Source organism: Salvelinus namaycush, chromosome 31, assembly GCF_016432855.1.
Source record: "Salvelinus namaycush isolate Seneca chromosome 31, SaNama_1.0, whole genome shotgun sequence".
Classification (NCBI taxonomy): Eukaryota; Metazoa; Chordata; class Actinopteri; order Salmoniformes; family Salmonidae; genus Salvelinus; species Salvelinus namaycush.
The window spans coordinates 23310520-23332264 of record NC_052337.1 but is presented as its reverse complement, the minus strand read 5'-3'; the positions used below and the strand labels follow the sequence as shown (position 1 = coordinate 23332264).

Genomic DNA, 21745 nt, shown 5'->3' with positions numbered 1-21745 from the left:
AGTGTTGCTGCACAGCTATTTTCAGGTCTCTCCAGTCTTTTTACCCACAGAGTAACAGCCCTGGTGCACTCTGTCTCTCATTCTATTCTTTATTTTTCTATGCTTATTCAAATTAAGGGTGAGAAGATGCTGTGCTGACTTTTCTCACTTGGATGCTCTCCAGCCCAGTTGTTTCACGGCCTCTGAACCACCTTACCCTGAAAAGTTGCCCCTGATCATAGATCTAGGATTGTACACAATCCCAATTGAACTCCCTCTCCCACACACCCAGGCACACAATATCAATTTTATATCAATTAATTCTATTGTCAATACAGTTGTTACATTAAACAAAAATATAAACACATGTAAAGTGTTGGTCCCATGTTTCATGAGCTGAAATAAAATACCCCAGAAATTTTCCATATGCACAAAAAGCTTCTTTTAAATTTTGCGCACAAATTTGTCTAAAATCCCTTTTAGTGAGCATTTCTCCTTTGCCTAAATAATCCATCCACCTGACAGGTGTGCCATGTCAAGAAGCTGATTAAACAGCATGATCATTACTCAGGTGCACCTTGTGCTGGGGACAAAAGGCCACTCAAATGTGCAGTTGTCACAACACAAAGCCACTGAAGTCTCAAGTTGAGGGAGTGTGCAATTGGCATGCTGATTGCAGGAATGTCCACCAGAGCTGTTGCCAGAGAATTGATTGTTAATTTCTCTACCATAAGCCACCTCCAACATAATTTTATTCAGAGAATTTGTCAGTATGTCCAACCAGCCAACCTCTGACCATGTGTATGGCGTTGTGTGGGTGAGCGATTTGCTGATGTCAGCGTTGTGAACAGAGTGCCCAATGGTGGCAGTGGGGTTATGGTATGATTTGTTGTTAAATGTTACCAATTTGAATACATTTATTTTATGTGCAAATGTATTGCTTTTCTTACATTTAAATGTAATATCTGCTTCATGTTTTCCTTTTGCCATGGAAAAAATATCACAGAATCGTCAGATTGTTTTGGCTACCATATTATACTAACCAAAATGCAAATAGCCTACTTCCTTTATAGCAAGGCATGGTTAAAAGGAATCAATCCAACCAACAAGATCAGTCAAAAACCCCTCGAAAGGATCACTCGTCTGCTGCTGTATGTCAAAGAAATGTATTTATAAAGCCTTTTTACATCAGCAGATGTAAGCACTTTGTGACACAGAAACCCAGCCTAAAACCCCAAAGAGCAAGCAATGCAGATGTAGAAGCACGGTGCCTAGGTAAAACTCCCGAGAAAGGCAGGAAGAAACCCAGAGTGGAATCAGGCTCTGAGAGTTAGCCAGTCTTATTCTGGCTGTGCCTGGTGGAGATAAGAGTACATAGCAATTACAGCCAGATTGTTCTTCAAGATGTTCATAGATGACCAGCAAGGTGAAATAATAATTACAGTGGTTATAGAGGATGCAATAGGTCAGCACCTCAGGAGTAAATGTCAGTTGGCTTTTCGTAGCAGAGCATTCAGAGGTCGAGACAGCAGGTGTGGTAAAGAGACTACCTGTAAGAGGATGGCAACCTCACAGGAAAGCTCTTTATGGGATGGCATTTTCCCCAGTTGTCACACAATAATGAACAGCTCAGGTTGTCAGGTCAACAGGTTCACCTTTGGATAGTTCTAATAACCTGGAGGTGCTGTGGTGCAGAGTAGTGAAATTGATAATCCACAGTGAAGATGAGCCTACCAAGTGCCTCGAACATATCCTGTTAGATTCCTCACCTGCTAATTCTCTAGGCTCACTAACCACAAAAGTAACAAACCAGTAATGTTGTATTTATTTCAAGAAAATAAAGACAGCCTTTACTCCATAGACCTAAGCATAGGATGGCTCACAGGTAAAGCTAGTAATAGCCTATTTATCCAGGGTAAATACAAAAGGTTAACAAATAAGATTTGATAGAATTTTCACCTACCACCAAGATCCCAGTCATTGCAGGGTTCTAATCATTCTAGCTAGGTAGCTATAGTGAGAATGCCATTAGATACGTTCTTATCACCTTCAGATACATCCGTCGCGAGATTAGCCTCACTGTCTCGGGTCAATAACACATGATCAAAGCCAACTGATTGAAGTTAGCTAGTTTGGATACTAGATAGCTAATCGTATTAACAAAGGGAAAAGTTAATTAAATGAAAATGCCAAGATGCCGAGTGCAGCAGGATATCGGTCCTCGAATACGAACTGAAGGTGTGCGACACAGGAAGCGATGAACAACATACATTGAATCTCGTTAGCTACAGTTTGCTGGCCTCTTATTTCCGCATTATAATGATTGTTTAGAGGCACGAGTCCTGTTTATTGACAATGTCAGATAATGAATTGGGCTGTAGGTTGGTAGCCTTCTAGCTAGCTATTAAAGTACCTAATGTCAGATAGCTTAACGTTAATGGAAAGTAAACAGTAGTTACATTAACGACATTCCAGTGTAAGAAAACAAAACAAGTAAACGAGTAACGTTCATTGCCAGATTGTGATATTGCCACTTGTAAAACCATCAAACTATCTAGTTTGCTTTACCACAATAACCAACCAACGCCACGGCATTAGTAATTATTAGTTAGCCAACACCATTCGTAAGGAAATCCACCTGTAAAGAGTGCAAGCTAGCGGGAATACACCCCCCCTCGGCTAGCGACCCGACTGGGTAACTAGCTTAAGCGTTTGTTCGCGACCACACACACTAGCCAACTGCTACCTATATAGCTACAGTGATAACGAGTGTCGTTAGACTTCACTTACCATACAATGGTGTCGATTTAGTTTCTCATTGGATATATAGTCCGAAAATGGTTAAATCCACGAACGTTTTAAACTGTAGAAATTCGCTGGCCGACAAGGTTTGTTTCTTCCAAGCATCCACTTAAACTACACCTACCTAGCTAGCTAGCTAGCTGGCTAGCTAATCAGTCAGACGCATTCTTTCGCGAGACCAATCCCCTCAAAAGTTGTTTATTGTTCAGAGTTTGCGTCTCGCTGAAAAAGTGTCCAGGCAAACAATACATAAACAAAAAGCGATTACTAAAATCAACGGGGGAAATAGTTATCAAAAATAATTGTATTTGGGTAAAAATATAAAAACGAACATTAAAACTAAAAAGGAATCCAAAATGTCCACAACAGCCAAGGAAATACAGAAGGCAAAATAATAAAAAAATCACCACATCCAAAGCAGAATCCTTTCTTCTGAAGAACGCCGCACCCAAATGTTTTCAGTCCTAATCTCTTGTTATTTTTGTAATTCAAAAATGTATGCATACATCTCGTTTGTAGTAAGAACACAGCGTTGGCCACAGTCTACCGAGCCAACACCAGTGTATGTTGCTGTATCGTTGGCCCAGTACGGCGACAACCTTGCATCTGAGTGCACTTACCTGATAGGCATGTTAATATAACCAATGAAAATTGTGTTTTAGTCGTTTGTAAATTATGTTCACCAATACGGTTTGTGGAGAGGTAGGACATATTTTAGTTGATTATTTGCTGCTATATTGATACTCACAATTATTTGGAAGGTTATTTTAACAACAGAAAATAATGTACATTTGGTATTGTGTGAACAAGACTTGTTTTAGCTCCAGTGAGAGACATGACATAGGGTACATTCACTCAGTGGAAGAATCTCTATTGCGCCTCCTCTCTCCTAGCCTCCTTCTCAAAACCCATTGGATGAGAAACCCAGAGGTCCCGCCCCTCTGATCTTCTCCTCCAATGGGTTTTGAGAAGGAGGCGCTGAGAGGACACGAGAAGATTTCAATTGAGATTATCCCAGAGTAAAGTGATGGTGGTGATGGAATGTTACAATAATAATTTGACGCATGATCTAGATTTTTCCTCCCTTCCTTGACGTAATCACTGATACCATTTCAATAGATTAAAGTAATGATACACTGCATAGCTTTCATCAATCCTTTATAGGGTCACATCAGTGATAGAGGACACGAGAAGATTTCAATTGAGATTATCCCAGAGTAAAGTGATGGTGGTGATGGAATGTTCCAATAATAATTTGACGCATGATCTAGATTTTCCTCCCTTCCTTGACGTAATCACTGATACCATTTCAATAGATTAAAGTAATGATACACTGCATAGCTTTCATCAATCCTTTATAAGGTCACATCAGTGATAGCTTCAAAAGAGGAAGGAGGGAATGATGTAAGGAAATGGAAAAGGATCTTGGGCTGCTTTCTGATATTTTTTTCCACTAATTGGCCTTTTGACCAATTTCATTAATAGACCAATTAGTGAAAAAAAATTGGGCTGCCTGTCTGAACACAGCCATATTGGAACAGGGCCTTGTGAATAAATTATAATCTCCTCTTGTAGGGAAAATGTCACCCATGTAAAGGTGTCCCGCCTGTGAAGATGAATTGGGGAATAAGGGTTGTTGTGACATGACATAAAAATTCTGAGGCTGACACGTCTATACATCAAATGTCGTCTACTAGACTAGTGCCTAGAAGGACTGGGATCATCCTAAACATTTGGTTAAATAAATGACTCCCAAATACAACAGAGCGACTGAAGACCATCAATGTAGCTACAAGTGCAATAGCATATACTGTATTTGAACGAATATGAACAGCATTTGAAAGAATATGATTTATACATCACCTCGTGGGCAAATTACATTACAAGAGAGGATTCTGTCACGATGTTCCAGCCTAGCCTAGCCTATTGGAAACCTAGTGGAAACCAATGGCCAGTTTCCAAGACCCAGATTACATCTAACTCTGGACTGAAAAGCATGTCCAATTGAGAATCTCAATTGAAGTGCTTTTTAGTCGAGGAATAGGCTTAATCTGGGTCTGGACCCTGGAAACTGGCCCAAATATACAATGGTCAGTGTAATGTGATGATGTATGATGTTTTGTCTCCCTCTTGTGGACACACAAATAACAATTGAGGTATGTCCAAGTATTGTCATCTTTTTGAGATACTGTACCTTTTCACATTGACTAATTAAAAATGATCATACTTTTGCAGTTGCCTTTTCTGTTCCCAGCTTTGCCAGTATATAAGACTATATAGTCGTCAAATATCAAGGTAGGACAGAATTTCTCACATAAAAACAAGCCCTTTCATGTGAGGGAACACTCCTCCCACCTTACTACTAAATCAAATCAAATTTTATTGCGAGTGTACGAAATGCTCATGCTTCTAGATCCAACTGTGTAGCAGTATCTAACAGGTAATATCTAACAATTCCACAACAAAGCCTAATACCTAACAAATTCAACAACAAAACCTAATACACACAATCTAGTAAAGGAATGGGATAAGAATATATAAGTATAAAATATATGGATGAGCAGTGACAGAGCGGCTAAGATGCAATAGATAGTAAAAAATAAATAGTGAAGGATACAGTATACATTATATACATATGAGATATGTAATGCGAGATATGTAAACATTCTTAAAGTGGCATTATTAAAGTGACTAGTGTTCCATTTATTAAAATGGCCATTGATATCAAGTCTGTAGGTAGGCAGCCGCCTCTCTGTGCTAGTGGTGGCTGTTTAACAATCTGATGGCCTTGAGATAGAAGCTGTTTTTCAATCTCTCTGTCTCAGCTCTAAAGCACCTGTACTGACCTCGCTTTCTGGATGGAAGCGGGGTGAACAGGCAGTGGCTCGGGTGGTTATTGTCCTTGATGATCTTTTTTGCCTTCCTGTGACATTGGGTGTTGTAGGTGTCCTGGAGGGCAGGTAATTTGCCCCCGTTGATGCGTTGCGCAGGCCGCACCACCCTCTGGAGAACCTTTTGGTTGTGGGCGGTGCAGTTGCCGTACCAGGCGGTGAAACAGCCCGACAGGAGGCTCTCAATTGTGCACCTGTAAAAGTTAGGGTTTTCAGTGACAAGCCACATTTTTTCAGCCTCCTGAGGTTGAAGAGGCGATGTTGCGCCTTCTTCACCACACTGTCTGTGTGTGTGGACCATTTCAGTTTGTCGGTGATATGAACACAGAGGAACTTAAAACTTTCCACCTTCTCCACTGCTGTCCTGTCGATGTGGATAGGGGAGTGCTCCCTTTGCTGTTTCCTGAAGTCCACGATCATCTCTTCTGTTTTGCTGACATTGAGTGAGAGGTGACCCCACACTCTGAGGGCCCTCACCTCCTCCCTGTAGGTTGTCTCGTCGTTGTTGGTAATCAAGCCTACCACTGTTGTGTCGTCTGCAAACTTGATGATCGAGTTGGAGGCGTGCATAGCCATGCAGTCGTGGGTGAATAGGGAGTACAGGTGAATAGGGAGTACAGGAGGGGGCTGAGAACGCACCCTTGTGCGGCCCCAGTGTTGAGGATCAGTGAAGTGGAGATGTTTTCTACCTTCACCACCTGGGGGCGGCCCGTCAGGAAGTCCAGGACTCAGTTGCACAGGGCAGGGTCGAGACCCAGGGTCTTAAGCTTAATGATGAGTTTTGAGGGTACTATGGTGTTGAATGCTGAGCTGTAGTCAATGAACAGCATTCTTACATAGGTATTCCTCTTGTCCAGATGGGATAAGGCAGTGTGCAGTGTATGGACCTATTGGAGCGGTAAGCAAATTGAAGTGGGTCTAGGGTGACAGTTAGGGAGGCGGTCATATGATCCTTGACTAGTCTCTCAAAGCACTTCATGATGACAGAAGTGAGTGCTACAGGGCGATAGTCATTTAGTTAGCTTTCTTGGGAACAGGAACAATGGTGGCCATCTTGAAGCATGTGGGGACAGCAGACTGGGATAGGGATTGATTGAATATATCTGTAAACACACCAGACAGCTGGTCTGCGCATGCTCTGAGGACGCAGATAGGGATGCCGTCTGGGCCGGCAGCCTTGCGAGGGTTAACACGTTTAAATGTTTTACTCACGTCGGCCACGGAGAAGGAGAGACCACAGTCTTTGGTAGCGGGCCGCGTCGATGGCACTGTTTTGTCCTCAAAACGCGCTAAGAAGTTGTTTAATTTGTCTGGAAGCAAGACGTCGATGTCCACGATGGGGCTGGTTTTCTTTTTTGTAATCTGTGATTGTCTGTAGACCCTGCCACATACGTCTCGTGTTTGAGCCGTTGAATTGCGACTCCACTTTGTCTCTATACTGACACTTTGCTTGTTTGATTGCCTTATGGAGGGAATAACTACTCTGTTTGCATTCGGTCATATTTCCAGTCGCCTTGGCATGATTGAATGCGGTGGAATGTGCTTTCAGCTTTGCGTGAATGCTGCCATCAATCCATGGTTTCTGGTTAGGGAAGGTTTTAATAGTCACAGTGGGTACAACATCTCCTATACACTTCCTTACAAACTTGCTCACCGAGTCAGCGTTAACGTCAATGTTATTATCTGAGGCTACCCGGAACATATCCAGTCCACGTGATCGAAGCAATCTTGAAGTGTGGAATCCGATTGGTCAGACCAGCGTTGGATAGACCTAAGCACGGGCGCTTTCTGTTTAAGTTTCTGCCTATAGGAGGGGAGCAAAAAGATGGAGTCATGGTCAGATTTGCCAAAAGGAGGGCGGGGGAGGGCCTTGTTTGCATCGTGGAAGTTAGAGTAGCAATGGTCGAGCGTGTTACTCGCTCGTGTACAACAATCGATATGCTGATAGAATTTAGGTAGCCTTGTTCTCAAATTAGCTTTGTTAAAATCCCCAGCTACAATAAATGCAGCCTCAGGATATATGGTTTCCAGTTCGCATAAAGTCCAGTGTAGTTCCTTGATGGCCGTCTTGGTATCCGCTTGCGGGGGGATATACACGGCTGTGATGATAACCGAGGAGTTTTCTTGGGAGATAATACGGTCGGCATTTGATTGTGAGGAATTCTAGGTCAGGTGAACAAAACGACTTGAGTTCCTGTACGTTGTTACAATTACACCATGAGTCATTAATCATGAAACACGCCCTTCTTCTTACCGGAGAGATGTTTATTCCTGTCGGCGCGATGCACTGAAAATCACGTTGGCTGTATGGACTCCGACAGCATGTCCCCCGCTAGTCATGTTTCCGTGAAACAGAGTATATTACAATCCCGGATATCTCTTTGGAAAGCAACTCTTGGCCAGATTTCGTCGACTTTGCTAACTAGGGACTGGACATTAGTGAGTAATATACACAGGAGTGGTGGGTTGTGTGCTCGCATCCGAAGCCCCACTAGAAGACCGCTCCGGCACCTTCTCCTCCGGCGGCGTTGTTTTGGGTCGGCCTCTGGAATCTGTTCAAATGCCCTGGGAGGTGCAGACAAAGGATCCGCTTTGGGAAAGTCGGATTCCTGGTCATGGCGCTGGTTGTGCTGGTAAGTTGACGTCTCTCTGATATCAAATAATTCTAATAACACTTAAGGTTTTCTGGGCTAACAATGTAATAAATAATACATAAAAAAACGAAATACTACACATTTTCCTAAGGACTTGAATCGAAGCTGCTATCTCTTTCGGCACCATCTTGTATGGCACTCAAACAATTAACAGAATTATAATTTTTTAATTTTTAATTTAACCTTTATTTAACTAGACAAGTCAGTGAAGAACAAATTCTTATTTACAATGACGGCCTACCCGGTCAAACCCTCCCCTAACCCGGACGACGCTGGGACAATTGTGTGCCACTCTATGGGACTCCCAATCACGGCCAGTTGTGATACTGCCTGGAATCGAACCAGGGTCTGTAGTGACGCCTCTAGCACTGAGATGCAGTGCCTTAGACCGCACACCACTCGGGAGCTAAAATTAAACATGGCAACTCCAATACAATAACAACCGATACAGTGCCTTCAGACAGCATTGATACCCCTTGATTTATTCCACATTTTGTTGTGTTACAGCATGAATTGAAAATGGATTAAATAGATTTTTTTCTTCACCAATCTACACACAAGGCCCCATAATGACAAAGTGAAAACATGTTTTTAGAAATGTATTCATATTTATTGAAAATGAAAACCCAGAAATATCTCATTTACATAAGTTTTCAATATTTTGCAGAAGCACCTTTGGCAACGATTACAGTTGTGAGTCTTTCTGGGTAAGTCCCTAAGAGATTTCCACACCTGGACTGTGCACCATTTGACCATTATTCTTTTCAAAATTCCTCAAGCCATGTCAAATTGGTTGTTGATCATTGCTAGATAAATATTTCCAGGTCTTGCCATAGATTTTCAAGTAAATTTAAGTGAAAACGGTTAATCAGGAACATTCACTGTCTTCTTGGTAAGTAACTCAAGTGTAGATTTGGCCTTGTGTCTTAAATCAAATCAAATGTTATTTGTGACATGCGCCGAATACAGCAGGTGTAGACCTTACAGTGAAATGCTTACTTACAAGCCCTTAACAATGCAGTTTTAAGAAGAAAAAGTGTTAAGAAAGTATTTACTAAAATAAACTGAAGTAAAAAATGATTAAATAAAATTTAAAAAAGGTCTCCCAGTGTCTGGTGGAAAGCAGACTGAACCAGGTTTTACTCTAGGATTTTGCCAGTGCTTTGCTCCATTCTGTTTCTTTTTTATCCTGAAAAACTCCCCAGTCATTAACGATTATAAGCATACCCATAACATTCAGCCACCACTATGCTTGAAAATTTGGAGAGTGGTACTCAGTAACGTGTTGTATTGGATTTGCCCAAAACATAACACTTTGTATTCAGGACAAAAAGTGTAATTAATAACTTCACCATGCTCAAAGGGATATTCAATGTCTGCTTTTTTATTTTTACCCATTTACCAATAGGTGCCCTTCTTTTTGAGGCATTGGAAAACCTCCCTGGTCTTTGTGGTTGAATCTGTGTTTGAAATGCACTGCTCGACTGAGGGACCTTAAAGGTAATTGTATGTGTGGGGTACAGAGATGAGGTAGTCATGCAACTTATTTTGTTACTTATTAAGCACATTTTTACTCTTGAACTTATTTAGGCTTGCCATACCAAAGAGGTTGAATACTTATTGAATCAAGACATTTCATCTTTTCATTTTTAATTAATAGAAAAACTGAATTCGACTTTGACATAATGGGGTATTGTGTGTAGGCCAGTGCCATAACATCTAAATTGAATCCATTTTAAATTCAGGCTGTAACACAACAACATTTGGAAAAGTCAAGGGGTGTGTATACTTTCTGAAGGCATGTATATAAACTGTACAAAAAGCAAAAAATATTGTCATCATATTGTCAGTTTGAAGGAAGTTCTTCAAAGAGCCTCTTTGCCCAAATCCCAAAATATCCTTTTAATGTGGAGTGAGAGGGAGTCAGTGACGACCATTCAGTGTTCCCTCAGCTTTGGCCAATCCCTTGCATTGAAAGAAGGCATCCTGGCAAGGTTCACGACCCAGGAAGGTCTTCAGCATGTCCCTTCCATCCACAGAACCACCAGCCTCCAGAATCACCCTTCTGTACTCCTTCCCCACCTGATGATAAGATGGGCATACAAAACATGTCAGTCAAACTTTAAGGCTTAAATTCAAGTACATTTTGGGTACATAAGAGTAGAGTATGATAAATGGTGTAATATTACTCACACACAAGGTAGCACTCAAAGATGCTTGCCAATCAAATGGAACTTGAAGGCTTAAATTCTTTCTTTATGAAAAGTATAGAAGCATACCAATTTTTAAATATGTTAACTCAAGATGAATGGGGAGTGGATTGATTTTTCCACACCTTGGGGTTCATGATTCCTTCCTTTTTGAAACGACTGAAGAAGAGGTCCATGGAATAGACCTCGCTCCACAGGTAGCCATAGTACTGGCCATCGTAGCCCCCAGCCAAGTGACTAAAACTAGCTGTCATATTTGTACCTGGAGTAAAAAATAATCATGTTGTATTCTTAAAGAACAATAAATCCTTACGGGAGGAACATTGTTTTAATATTTGAATTGTAATGTACATTAATATTCTAATTAAATGGCATTATATTATCACTGGTGTGAGACCTGGAGTAGCGGGGATCCCCAGGATGTCTTGGCAGTGCTTGGCGAACACCTCGGCAGTGTCGGCATGGGACTTGGTGTGCAGAGACTGGTCCACTTTACTAAGCACTACCTGACGCAGGTTCATCAGACCTGAACAAGACAGGCACATGAGTGGGAGTCTATTGGATGTCAAGTTATTTTAATGGTATTTTAACAAATATTTTGGATTTGAAGGGAACAGAAATGCATGCTACCAAAGACTATGGATGCTATCCATTTGGAAAGTATTTAGACCCCTAGACCTTTTCAAAATGTTGTTACATTACAGCCTTGTTCTAAAATTGATTAAATAGTTTTTTCCCCCTCATCAATCTACACACAATACCCCATAATGACAAAGCAAAAAGAGGTTTTTAGATATTTTTGCAAATTTACAAAAAAAAAAAACTGAAATATCACATTTACATAAGTATTCAGACCCTTTACTGAGTACTTTGTTGATGCACCGTTGGCAGCGATTACAGCCTTGAGTCTTCTTGGGTATGACGCTACAAGCATAGCACACCTGTATTTGGTGAGTTTCTCCCGTTTGTCTCTGCAGATCCTCTCAAGCTTTGTCAGGTTGGATGGGGAGTGTCGCTGCACAGCTATTTTTAATTCTCTCCAGAGATGTTCGATCGGGTTCAAGTCCAGGCTCTGGCTGGGCCACTCAAGGACATTCAGAGGCTTGTCCCGAAGCCACTCCTGCATTGTCTTGGCTGTATGCTTAGGGTCGTTGTCCTGTTGGAAGGTAAAACATCGCCCCAGTCTGAGTTCCTGAGCACTCTCTGGTCTGAAGAAACCAAGATTGAACTCTTTGGCCTGAATGCCAAGTGTCACATCTGGAGGAAACCTGGCACCATCCCTACGGTGAAGCATGGTGGTGGCAGCATTATGCTGTGGAGATGTTTTTCAGAGGCAGGGACTGGGAGACTAGTCAGGATCAAGGGAAAGATGAAAGGAGCAAAGTACAGAGAGATCCTTGATGAAAACCTGCTCCAGAGCGCTCAGGACCTCAGACTGGGGCGAAGGTTCACCTTCCAACAGGGCAATGGCCCTAAGCACACAGCCAAGACAACGCAGGAGTGGCTTCGGGGCAAGTCTCTGAATGTCCTTGAGTGTCCCAGCCAGAGCCCGGACTTGAACCCGATCGAACAACTCTAGAGAGACCTGAAAATAGCTGTGCAGCAATGGTATTGTGTGTAAATTAATGAAGGAATACATTTTTTTTTAACATGTTTGAATAAGGCTGTAACGTAACAAAATGTGAAAAAAGTCAAGGGGTCTGAATACCTTCAGAATGCACTGTATATCCAGTACGATAGATCCAATGGGATAAATGCACTACTACCCTTCTTAGGTACCTTATTACAGTGTATGTGTGATCCCTGACCTGTGTTGGCGACTCTGGAGGCGATGAGTTTGTTGAGCAGGTTGTCAGGGATGGGGCTGCCGTCTTTGTAGTGCCGAGACATCCTCCTCAGGGGCTCCTTCTCCCATACCCAGTTCTCCAGCATCTGAGATGGCACCTCCACAAAGTCTGTCTCCACCAGGGTCCCACTGAACTCTGAGAACGTCGTCTAGGGAGGGCCGTGGAGATCATAATACACTGTATCACTTCAGGACCATGCTGGTGATAATTTAATCGAGGCTAGTGTTTCGTATGCACCCCATGTGTGCTTGACTTCATAATATATGCTACTGATATGCTACTGAATATCACTCCCCAGCAGAAAAGCCTACCCTAGAGCAGAGCTCGTGCATGACGTGGCCAAACTCATGGAAGAAGGTCTCCACCTCGTGGTGCTGCAGCAGAGAGGGCCAGCCTTTTGTAGGCTTGGTGAAGTTGGCCACCATGGCCGCAACCGGCAGCATACGTTTCCCATCAGGCCCCAGGCAGCCCGGCTGGAGCCCAAAGCAGGCAGCATGACCGTACTTCCCTTCTCTGGAGAGAGGACACAAGGTAAATGACTCAACATCAAGCACAGTGTGAATCACACTCTGAACCTTAAAATTAGCCACAATAGTGTGCTATGGTAGCTTCAACGAGAGCAATTAACCCTGTATCCCTACCAGGAGTGTACAACTATAGCCCCGATAGCACCCACAGTCCTGCTGATGTTCATATTTCCCTGGCCTTTCACCTGGGATGCAGGTCCAAGTAGAACCGGCCAATCTCCTCCCCAGTGGCCGTGTCCAGTACAGAGTAGAGGCTGACGTTGTCGTGCCACACGTGGGCGCTGTTTACCCGCTTAAAGTTGAGGCCAAGCAGTTCCTGGTAGATACTGAGCAACCCCTCCGTCACCACCTCCAGAGAGAAGTACTCGATCAGCTTGTCCTTGTCTACAGCAAACTTCACCTGCTCCACCTGGTTCATGTAGTAGGGCAGGTCCCAGGCGTTGATCTGTCCATCGAAGGCCTTTCCCCGCATGGCACAGTCCCTCTTCTTCAGGGCCAGGATATACTTCCTTTCCTTGATTCCCACCGGCTTCAGTGTCGCATAGAACTCATCTGTGAAGTAGGGGACATGGAAAATATATCAAAATTGAGTGAATGACACCTCACCTCAATTTCAAAAAGTGTTTTTTGTGTTTTTGTTATCAGTGCTAGAGAAGTTAATGAAGCACACAATTTGAATAACAGAGGCAGCTGACTGACCAACATTTTTCGAATCTGACTATTGGTAAGGCATTACCTGTTTGTTACATATCTGAATACTGTGTAATAAAGTTCTACATTGATTTATTGATATTTGTCAGGCATACAGAAAAATGATATAATACGTTTCCAACTCTATGAGGTTACTGTTGAGCAATAAGAGTTTTTGCCATATTGACACACAGTGGAGGGTCAAGTTGTTTAGTCAAGTAAGAGGTCATACCTAGAAAGCATGCCACATTGTTGGTATTCTTGGCCATGTTCATATCAAGCACACAGTTGGCGTGGGTACTGAAACCCAGTAGCTGTGCCACCTTTGACCTCAGCTCAATCAGCTTCTCCAGAATGACTGTGTTTACCTGCAACAAGACAATCTTTTACCTGGAAATAGAAAACTTTCAGGAAGTCTGGCACACGTGGTCATAAACACTGTATGTTGACTTTCATGAGAACTCTCTGAACTCTGTCAATAAGTAAACTGGTCTTGGGGATGCCCTGAAAAAGTTGGTTAAACTTATTATAATATTGCATTTTTTTAGGGTGCCTTGATTTCTGAAGGAACTGCACACCTTGGCACCCTTATAATTCCAAACGTTGTTATTGATGCCAAGTGGCAAAACAACACTGCTGATTAAAAAAACTATCAATCAATCAATTGATCAACCAACCAACCAAACAAACAAACAATAAATAAATATATTGATCCATTACACATTTTATTTGGATAACTCTTTTTAAAAATACATGTGGACCAAGAGCAGGTGGTTTTACCTCCTTACATCTGCTATGGAAAGCAGTCTCCATCTTCCTCCTGGTCTCAGCCATGTGGCACCTCTTCATCAGGGGGTAGTAGTGAGGGTATGCCAAGGTTACCTTGTACCGCCTGTCCTCAGTCTTCTCCAGACCATTCAGATAGCTATCCGCTAGGCCACCTTTGAGGCAAAAAGCAGGAGTCAACACCCAAATATTCGGAGAAACATGGTAATGATATATCAAGGATATATGAAGAACATATTATGACAAGAATACACAGTGCCTTCGGGAAAGTATTCAGATCCCTTGACTTTCCACATTTTGTTACACTACAGCCTTATTCTAAAATGGATTAAACTGTTTTTTCCCCCTCATTGATCTTAACTCAATACCACATAATTACAAAGCAAAAACAGGTTTTTAGATATTTTTGCAAATTTATTTTAAAAATCTAAAACAGAAATATTACATTTACATAAGTTGTCAAACCCTTTACTCAGTACTTTGTTGAAGCACCTTTGGCAGCGATTACAGCCTCGAGTCTTCTTGGGTATGACGCTACAAGCTTGGCACACCTGTATTTGGGGAGTTTCTCCCATTCTTCTCTGCAGATACTCTCAAGCTCTGTCAGGTTGGATGGAGAGCGTTGTTGCACAGCTATTTTTAGGTCTCTCCAGAGATGATTAATCGGGTTCAAGTCTGGGCTCTGGCTGGGCCACTCAAGGACATTCAGAGACTTGTCCCGAAGCCATTCTTGCATTGTCTTGGCTGTGTGCTTAGGGCAATTGTCCTGTTGGAAGGAGAACCTTTGCCCCAGTCTGAGGTCCTAAGAGCTCTGTGGCAGGTTTTCATCAAGGATCTCTCTGTACTTTGCTCATCTTTCCCTCGATCCTGACTAGGCTCCCAGTCCCTGCTGCTCTAGGAAGAGTCTTGGTGATTCCAAACTTCTTCCATGTAATAATGATGGAGGCTACTGTGTCCTTAGGGACCTTAAAAGCTGCAGAAATGTTTTGGTACCCTTCCCCAGATCTGTGCCTCGACACAATCCTGTCTCGGAGCTCTACGGACAATTCCTTTGACCTCATGACTTGGTTTTTGCTCTGACATGCACTGTCAACTGTGGGACCTTATACAGACAGGTGTGTGCCTTTCCAAATCATGTCCAATCAATTGAATTTACCACAGGTGAACTCCAATCAAGTTGTAGAAACATCTCAAGGATGATCAATGGAAACAGGATGCACCTGAGCTCAATTTCCAGTCTAATAGCAAAGGGTCTGAATACTTATGTAATACTTATGTACATTTCTGTTTCATAATATATACATTTGCAAAAATGTCTAAAGACCTGTTTTCGCTTCGTCATTATGGGGTACTGTGTGTAGATTGATAAGGAAAACCATTAATTTAATACATTTTAGAATAAGGCTGTATCGTAATAAGATGTGGAAAAAGTCAAGGGGTCTGAATACTTTCCGAATGCACTGTATGAAGGACAATCATAGATAGTCGTTTCATTTCTTTTAGTGCTGGTTCTGCTTACTTAGTTCATTTTCACTGAATGTTAGATACGTGTTTTCCTCATTTAGATTTTGGTTGAAGTCGATTGAGAGTTCACTGATGAGTTTTGACAATCTTTTGACTTCCTAGAGAGAGAAGAAATTACCACATTGTTATGAGAACTCTACAATGCCGAAAGTATAGACTGTTTGCCTTTCAGCGCTACAAATCACATAACAGCCTCATATCAAATCTTCAAACAAATGTAATGTTGTTTTCAGCACTTAAGCGCCACTGAGGAATCCTTTCCCTTATGTGTATGAAACTCCACAGTTTGTATTACCTCCTGTATATCCTTTGACAAGTGCAATCCATTCCTCTTCCCTAATGTGATAAGACGGTCTAAGAATCTCTTGGCCTCAGGCGTTAGATTGTCCAGCTGCTTCTCCTGCAAGAAAAAAATCAGACCACTCTCTGAGGATGCACTTGTGCCATGTTGGCAGAACATTTAATATTACCTATATGTCCCATTGACTACCTTTGGTGTGATTTATGTGTGTGTTTGTTTGTGTGTGTCTGTCTGTCTGTCTGTGTGTGGTGTGTGTGTTTGTGTGGTTCTGTCAGTCCGCTAGGCCTCCACCTGGCAGCGGTTGGAGGGGTCTCCACCGTCAAATGTCTGTCGGTACCTTGACTGCTTCCAGGGCCCCAATGACAGTGAGGACTTAATCTGGTCTCTCAATGAAATAGCTGTGGCCATGGATACAACTTCATTACAAAGGGCAATAAATAGTCTGGAGAGAACACTGTCTCATCTCAGTGTTTTGGGAGTACAAACCTCTTCCAGATTATTGATCCAAATCAATTGGTTGATTATGAAATAATGTGTCAATGTGTGGATTGACCAGTTCACTATCTATGATATGTGAAAATGATGGTCAGTGGACTAACAGTGTTTTTTAGCGGGATCAAGCCACTTGGCATCAGCTGGTGCCAGACCGTTATCGGGATCAAATTACTGTAGGCTAAATATGAACCAATGGTATCAAATGAGGGCACATTTAGAACGAATGAACACTCAGTATGCTACGCTACCAACTAGCCAAAGCCAACAATTTAATTACATAACACCTCAAAATGACCTTGAAATAAATATTATTTGGCTCCCTCCATACTTTGTCATAAATTATTTAGGCCATATGTGTATGTATATATTGTACCTACATTAGTTAGTTAATAGGTAGTTAATTAGTTAATTGTACCTGCAAGGCAATCACTCTGTGAAACACATCTTCCCTCATACTTGTCTCCACATCAAAGTCAGACAGCTTCTTGTCTGCTTCTGTGCTCGCTGAGCGCACCTCCTTACAAGCAGACACGTATTGGGGGAAATCCAGAACATGGCGCTGTGCTGGGGAACAAATGCAGGCAAGATAAAGGTGGCATATTCAGCTGGTCCAGGGTAGACTATAGAAATACATTATAGATTAGTGGTCCAGGGTAGACTATAGAAATACATTATAGATTAGTGGTCCAGGGTAGACTATAGAAATACATTATAGATTAGTGGTCCAGGGTAGACTATAGAAATACATTATAGATTAGTGGTCCAGGGAAGACTATAGAAATACATTATAGATTAGTGGTCCAGGGAAGAAACAAAAAGAGCTTTGAGTTCAAACAACTGGAGCAGAAGTGTTGTCTAAAAATGTGTAATTACTGCATAAAAAAATGTGAAGCGAGAGACATCTCTATATAAAAAGTTTGATTTTACTGTTTCAACATTAAAAACACGTTTGTGACCTTTTAATTAACCAAGATCAGTGTGGCCCAGATCAGACAATAACTTACCTGCATATTCTAATTTGGCATTGGCCAGGGCTTTTAAGGTGTTTTCAATGGACACTTGTTCTATGTCCAGAGATCCAATGTCATCGTAGACCTGTTTGATCCTCTGGACCAGGCTCTCTGTCATGGTCTTGATCTGGTCTGGGGTCAGGTCCCATCTCAGGGTGTTCCTGTTGTTGTAGTCTGCTGTGCTAGCTACTGCGACTGCATGGGAACAGTTTTTGGTAACAGGTAACACCAGCCCATTCTGCAGCGTCATTCTCACACCGGGTTTAGAACCAAACACTCTGGAGAAAATAAAATAATTACAAAAAACGACAAAATCATGTGCATGACATTCGCAACTTTTTGTACATTTCATATAACCTCAGGGTGATTTAATTAACTTGAAATACTGTAAATTCTAGGAAACATACTGGAATGCTAAGAAATACAAGGAAAGATGTATCTTAAACTCTAATCTTCACACACACCCATAGTTAGACTAAATGGCACCAGTCCATATTAAGCAACGATTGCGTTAGGTTAAAACAGTAGTCACCAACCGATCGATCGCGACTGGCATTCCTAGTCAATCACCAAATATTTCTGTAGAAAAGCCAACGACAAAGGCTTGCGCTCCTTTTTTTCGTGTTGCGCTGTTGGTCGTAGATGCACTTGATTCAGAAGCCCTGTACACCGGTGAGACCAAGTGTTCCCATTTGGAACCATTTAATTTGTCTGAAAAAACAAACTCAGGCTACCGGGTGGACCGGGAGATCTGTGGCTAAATCGAGTGCGCCTCCTGCGCTGGCCAATCGCATATCTCAAATCACCGCGCCAAAGTTTTGATACTAGCCTACCTGAAATTTCGTGACTTGTAAAACCATGACCAGAGAGAGACTGTCAAATAATAAAGGAAAGAGTTGCTGTTTTTATGAGTCAGTACATGTCTATCTTTTTATTCAGCACTGTCAATACTGTTTTTATTCAACATTAAAGAGGCCATTAATGTTTTTGGCTGCAAAACATAAAATGCGCGTCTCCCTACGTCCAATCAATGAGCAGACAAGTGTATCGATAGCCCTGCGTTTTTATTATTATTAGCAGCTCGTCATGTATATTTTAATATCGAGGAATATTTCACTTTCTCTGGTTTTAGGAATAACATGAAGTTGTGCATGAGGCAGATGACGTGCGACTCGAGTTTCGCCATCTGGTGGAAAACGGTGTCCGCTCTCTGGTCAGTCTCACCGGAGGAAAGGAAGGATAGAACAAGAACCGTGAGAGGCGGACCCTCTGCTGCTCTTTCTCTCCCTCCGCTGAGACTAATGCCATGTTCAAAACCACTGGGAATTCGGAAATCCTCTACTTCCGACGTCAGTGCATTCAAGACAACTGGATTGTTTTATAGAGCTCCGACTTTCCGAGCTGAAGATCACTGACGTCATGATTTGACCTCGTCCCCCGTCCCCCTCAGCTGTACCTTGCAAGTGCTACACCAACTGATCTATTTTAATATCAAAGCTTGAGTTTTGAAATATATTTTTGGTCTGAAGAACAAAGAACAATTGCCAGGCTAGGCATATAGCCAATATGCTATGATAATGTATTAGGCCTACTGCACAAACCTCATTCCTACAGAATAGTTTTTATTAGGTTAATGTTACATTGTTTAAGTCATGTTTTTTTTTTTTTTAATCTGAGCGGTATATATTGGCTTGCTTTTTGACTGAGAAAGTGACCACTGGGTTAGAAAATATTAAGTATTTACAGACTGTCAGATGCTATTTGCTTTTATTTAATGGCCTTTAAGACTTTCGCACGATCGTCACTACCACTTGGTTACATTTACCCAGATAACTGATCCCACAACACATATTAGTGAAAATGGTTACAGGCCTAGATAACCTTGAGATTATAGTAGTCTATGTCATAAAAAGGCTTTGTTGTGCTTTTGTACTGGCTGTTAAAATAAAATAAAATGAATTAAATGTAGCTTAAGTTGCCATAGGTTACTGTAGCAGTCATTTCAGACAGAAAGGGATAGCAATTAGATTGTTGCAGTGTGTGATCATTCCAAGAATAGACAATGTGACATTGCCAATGTTACAGTACACAGAAAAAGTGTCTCTCCTTTTTACCTCAAATGACTCAAGGTTATAAAAGCTATATATGATGAAACACTGTTATTAACTGTTTTAGCTACACTGTAACAACTAGTAGCTCTACAGTGTTGCAGTGCAGTGTGAGAACTTACTGTTAGATTGTCTCTGGGCTGTTCTGTGGGCTTAAGAGAATGTAACATTGCCAATGTACTACACAGTAGTTCTAACAATGTACTACACAGTAGTTCTAACACAGTTTTTGTAATATCAAGCACATGTATCCTATCAAGTGTAAGCGCCTGTAGCTTCTATATACCCTTGAGTCATTGCGAAACCGATTAAGTAAACAAACAATACATTATTAAAGGTCATAGGCAAAGCCACGGAACTTGAACCACCCAACAACTCCAATACAGACAAATGCTGTGCATTTTTTTCCTGGCTAACGATGTCCATCCAGCCAGCCAGCCGACTTATTTGGCATGACCTCAACAGCAATGAGATGGAAACTTGATATGCGCTCATAAAATTTAAAATGGACTGGCGTACATAAATTACATACTCAATGTCCAATCTTTCAAAAAAAAATGGTAACTGGACTTGTAAGGTGTAGTTTTACGGCTTTAACAACAACGAAATAATGTTATACTCTCCATACATTAAATCTTTATAAGACCTGGAGAGCTCATAGTTCTCTTGTTTCATAGCTTGCACGGTATGCCTATAAAAGTCACACATGATTCATGCCTTTGGTTAATTATAGTACCTCCCTTAGCTATGGCAACTAGTAACACAGCAACATCAATAATTAATGTGGAATTAACAAACACGAGCACGACTTTGACAGTAGCCTACCTGCAAGGTGTTCGGCACACTACAATTATTATCAAAAACATGCCAACAGCTAGTTCATGCAGTTTTTTGCGTGCAATTCGCAAACCCTCTCTCCTCCAACCTTTGCTGTACTTGACAGCTCCAGCATTGAACTAAAATGAGCCCCAGTCGTGCTATTATGAATCTGTTCACTTCCGTTGTGAAATGCGCAGGCGCCGGAGATGCGATCAATCTGACAGAAGTTCTCATGACACCATAGCGGGGTCTGCTGGAAAATATCTCAGGTAGGTGGGCGGGGGCGTCGAATGACATCCCTTGAATCAATGTTGTTATTTACAATGTTACAGTACTATATTTAGAAGGATAGGAAAGAGATATCAGCCTGCCTTTGTTTTTCTCCGGTGAATGGCTGCTTCATTATAGCGATGCTCAGTCATTATTATAGGCTGCAGACTATGGGTAGAGGGGCGCACTGTCGGTGATCATCATGGATGATGATGTATTTGGACACGCTATGTAAATAATCAATATATGTCTGTCATCAACGACTGCTATTTACTTTAGATGATGATGCATTAGGTTGACATGATGACATCTCAAGTCCCTAGTCGGCATTACATCACATAGCTACACAGCATCATCCCATGTCAACACTACATCTTTTGTTATTAGAAGGGACTATGTCAACAGAACAGAGGTTGCCTGTTCTTGAAATGTCAAACAGGCATGATTATGAATTTTATACTTTTCAAATGTCAACATTGTGAGGTTATTATGCATGGTTGCAAAACTATTGATCACACAAGAGATACTTAATTGAAATCAAAGTTGTTGTTTTTTTTGCCACACATTGATTGTATACTGTCATATTTTATTTCAAAGCCATGTTTATCTTATAATATGGGAAAGCATGGGGTCCGTCTCTCCCACCCTTGTTGTGTAGGTTATGTGTAATTTATAATGGCACATGTTACCCCTGGCAAGTTTATGCAGTGCAGTAATTATATTACTGTAGTGTACGGTAATACAATATCTCACAATCAAATCACGTGGAATGTGTATCACATCAAAATCTGAATTCCGTTGAATGTCCAGCTGCAAGTAACAGTAGTAACGT

At 41.6% G+C, this 21745-nt stretch overlaps 2 protein-coding genes across 2 annotated transcripts in view; both read right to left on the bottom strand.

The window, feature by feature from the left end:
* LOC120025667 (erbin-like) overlaps nt 1–3346 on the bottom strand; it is a 125686-nt gene extending 122340 nt beyond the window's left edge. The window contains exon 1 of the mRNA XM_038970218.1: nt 2770–3346. The gene's annotated coding sequence lies outside the window, so the exon portion shown is untranslated. The remainder of the gene's footprint in view (nt 1–2769) is intronic.
* Nucleotides 3347–10249: 6903 nt separating this feature from the next.
* Nucleotides 10250–17966, bottom strand: nln (neurolysin (metallopeptidase M3 family)). Its single transcript, XM_038970082.1, has 12 exons — nt 17711–17966; nt 17122–17270; nt 16206–16310; nt 15906–16008; nt 14381–14541; nt 13833–13968; nt 13096–13462; nt 12695–12896; nt 12345–12531; nt 10934–11062; nt 10662–10798; nt 10250–10408 (listed from the first exon to the last, which is right to left on the bottom strand). The coding sequence occupies exons 1-12, from the start codon at nt 17964–17966 to the stop codon at nt 10250–10252; spliced, it is 2091 nt and encodes a 696-aa protein (XP_038826010.1).
* Between the last annotated feature and the right edge of the window lie 3779 nt (nt 17967–21745).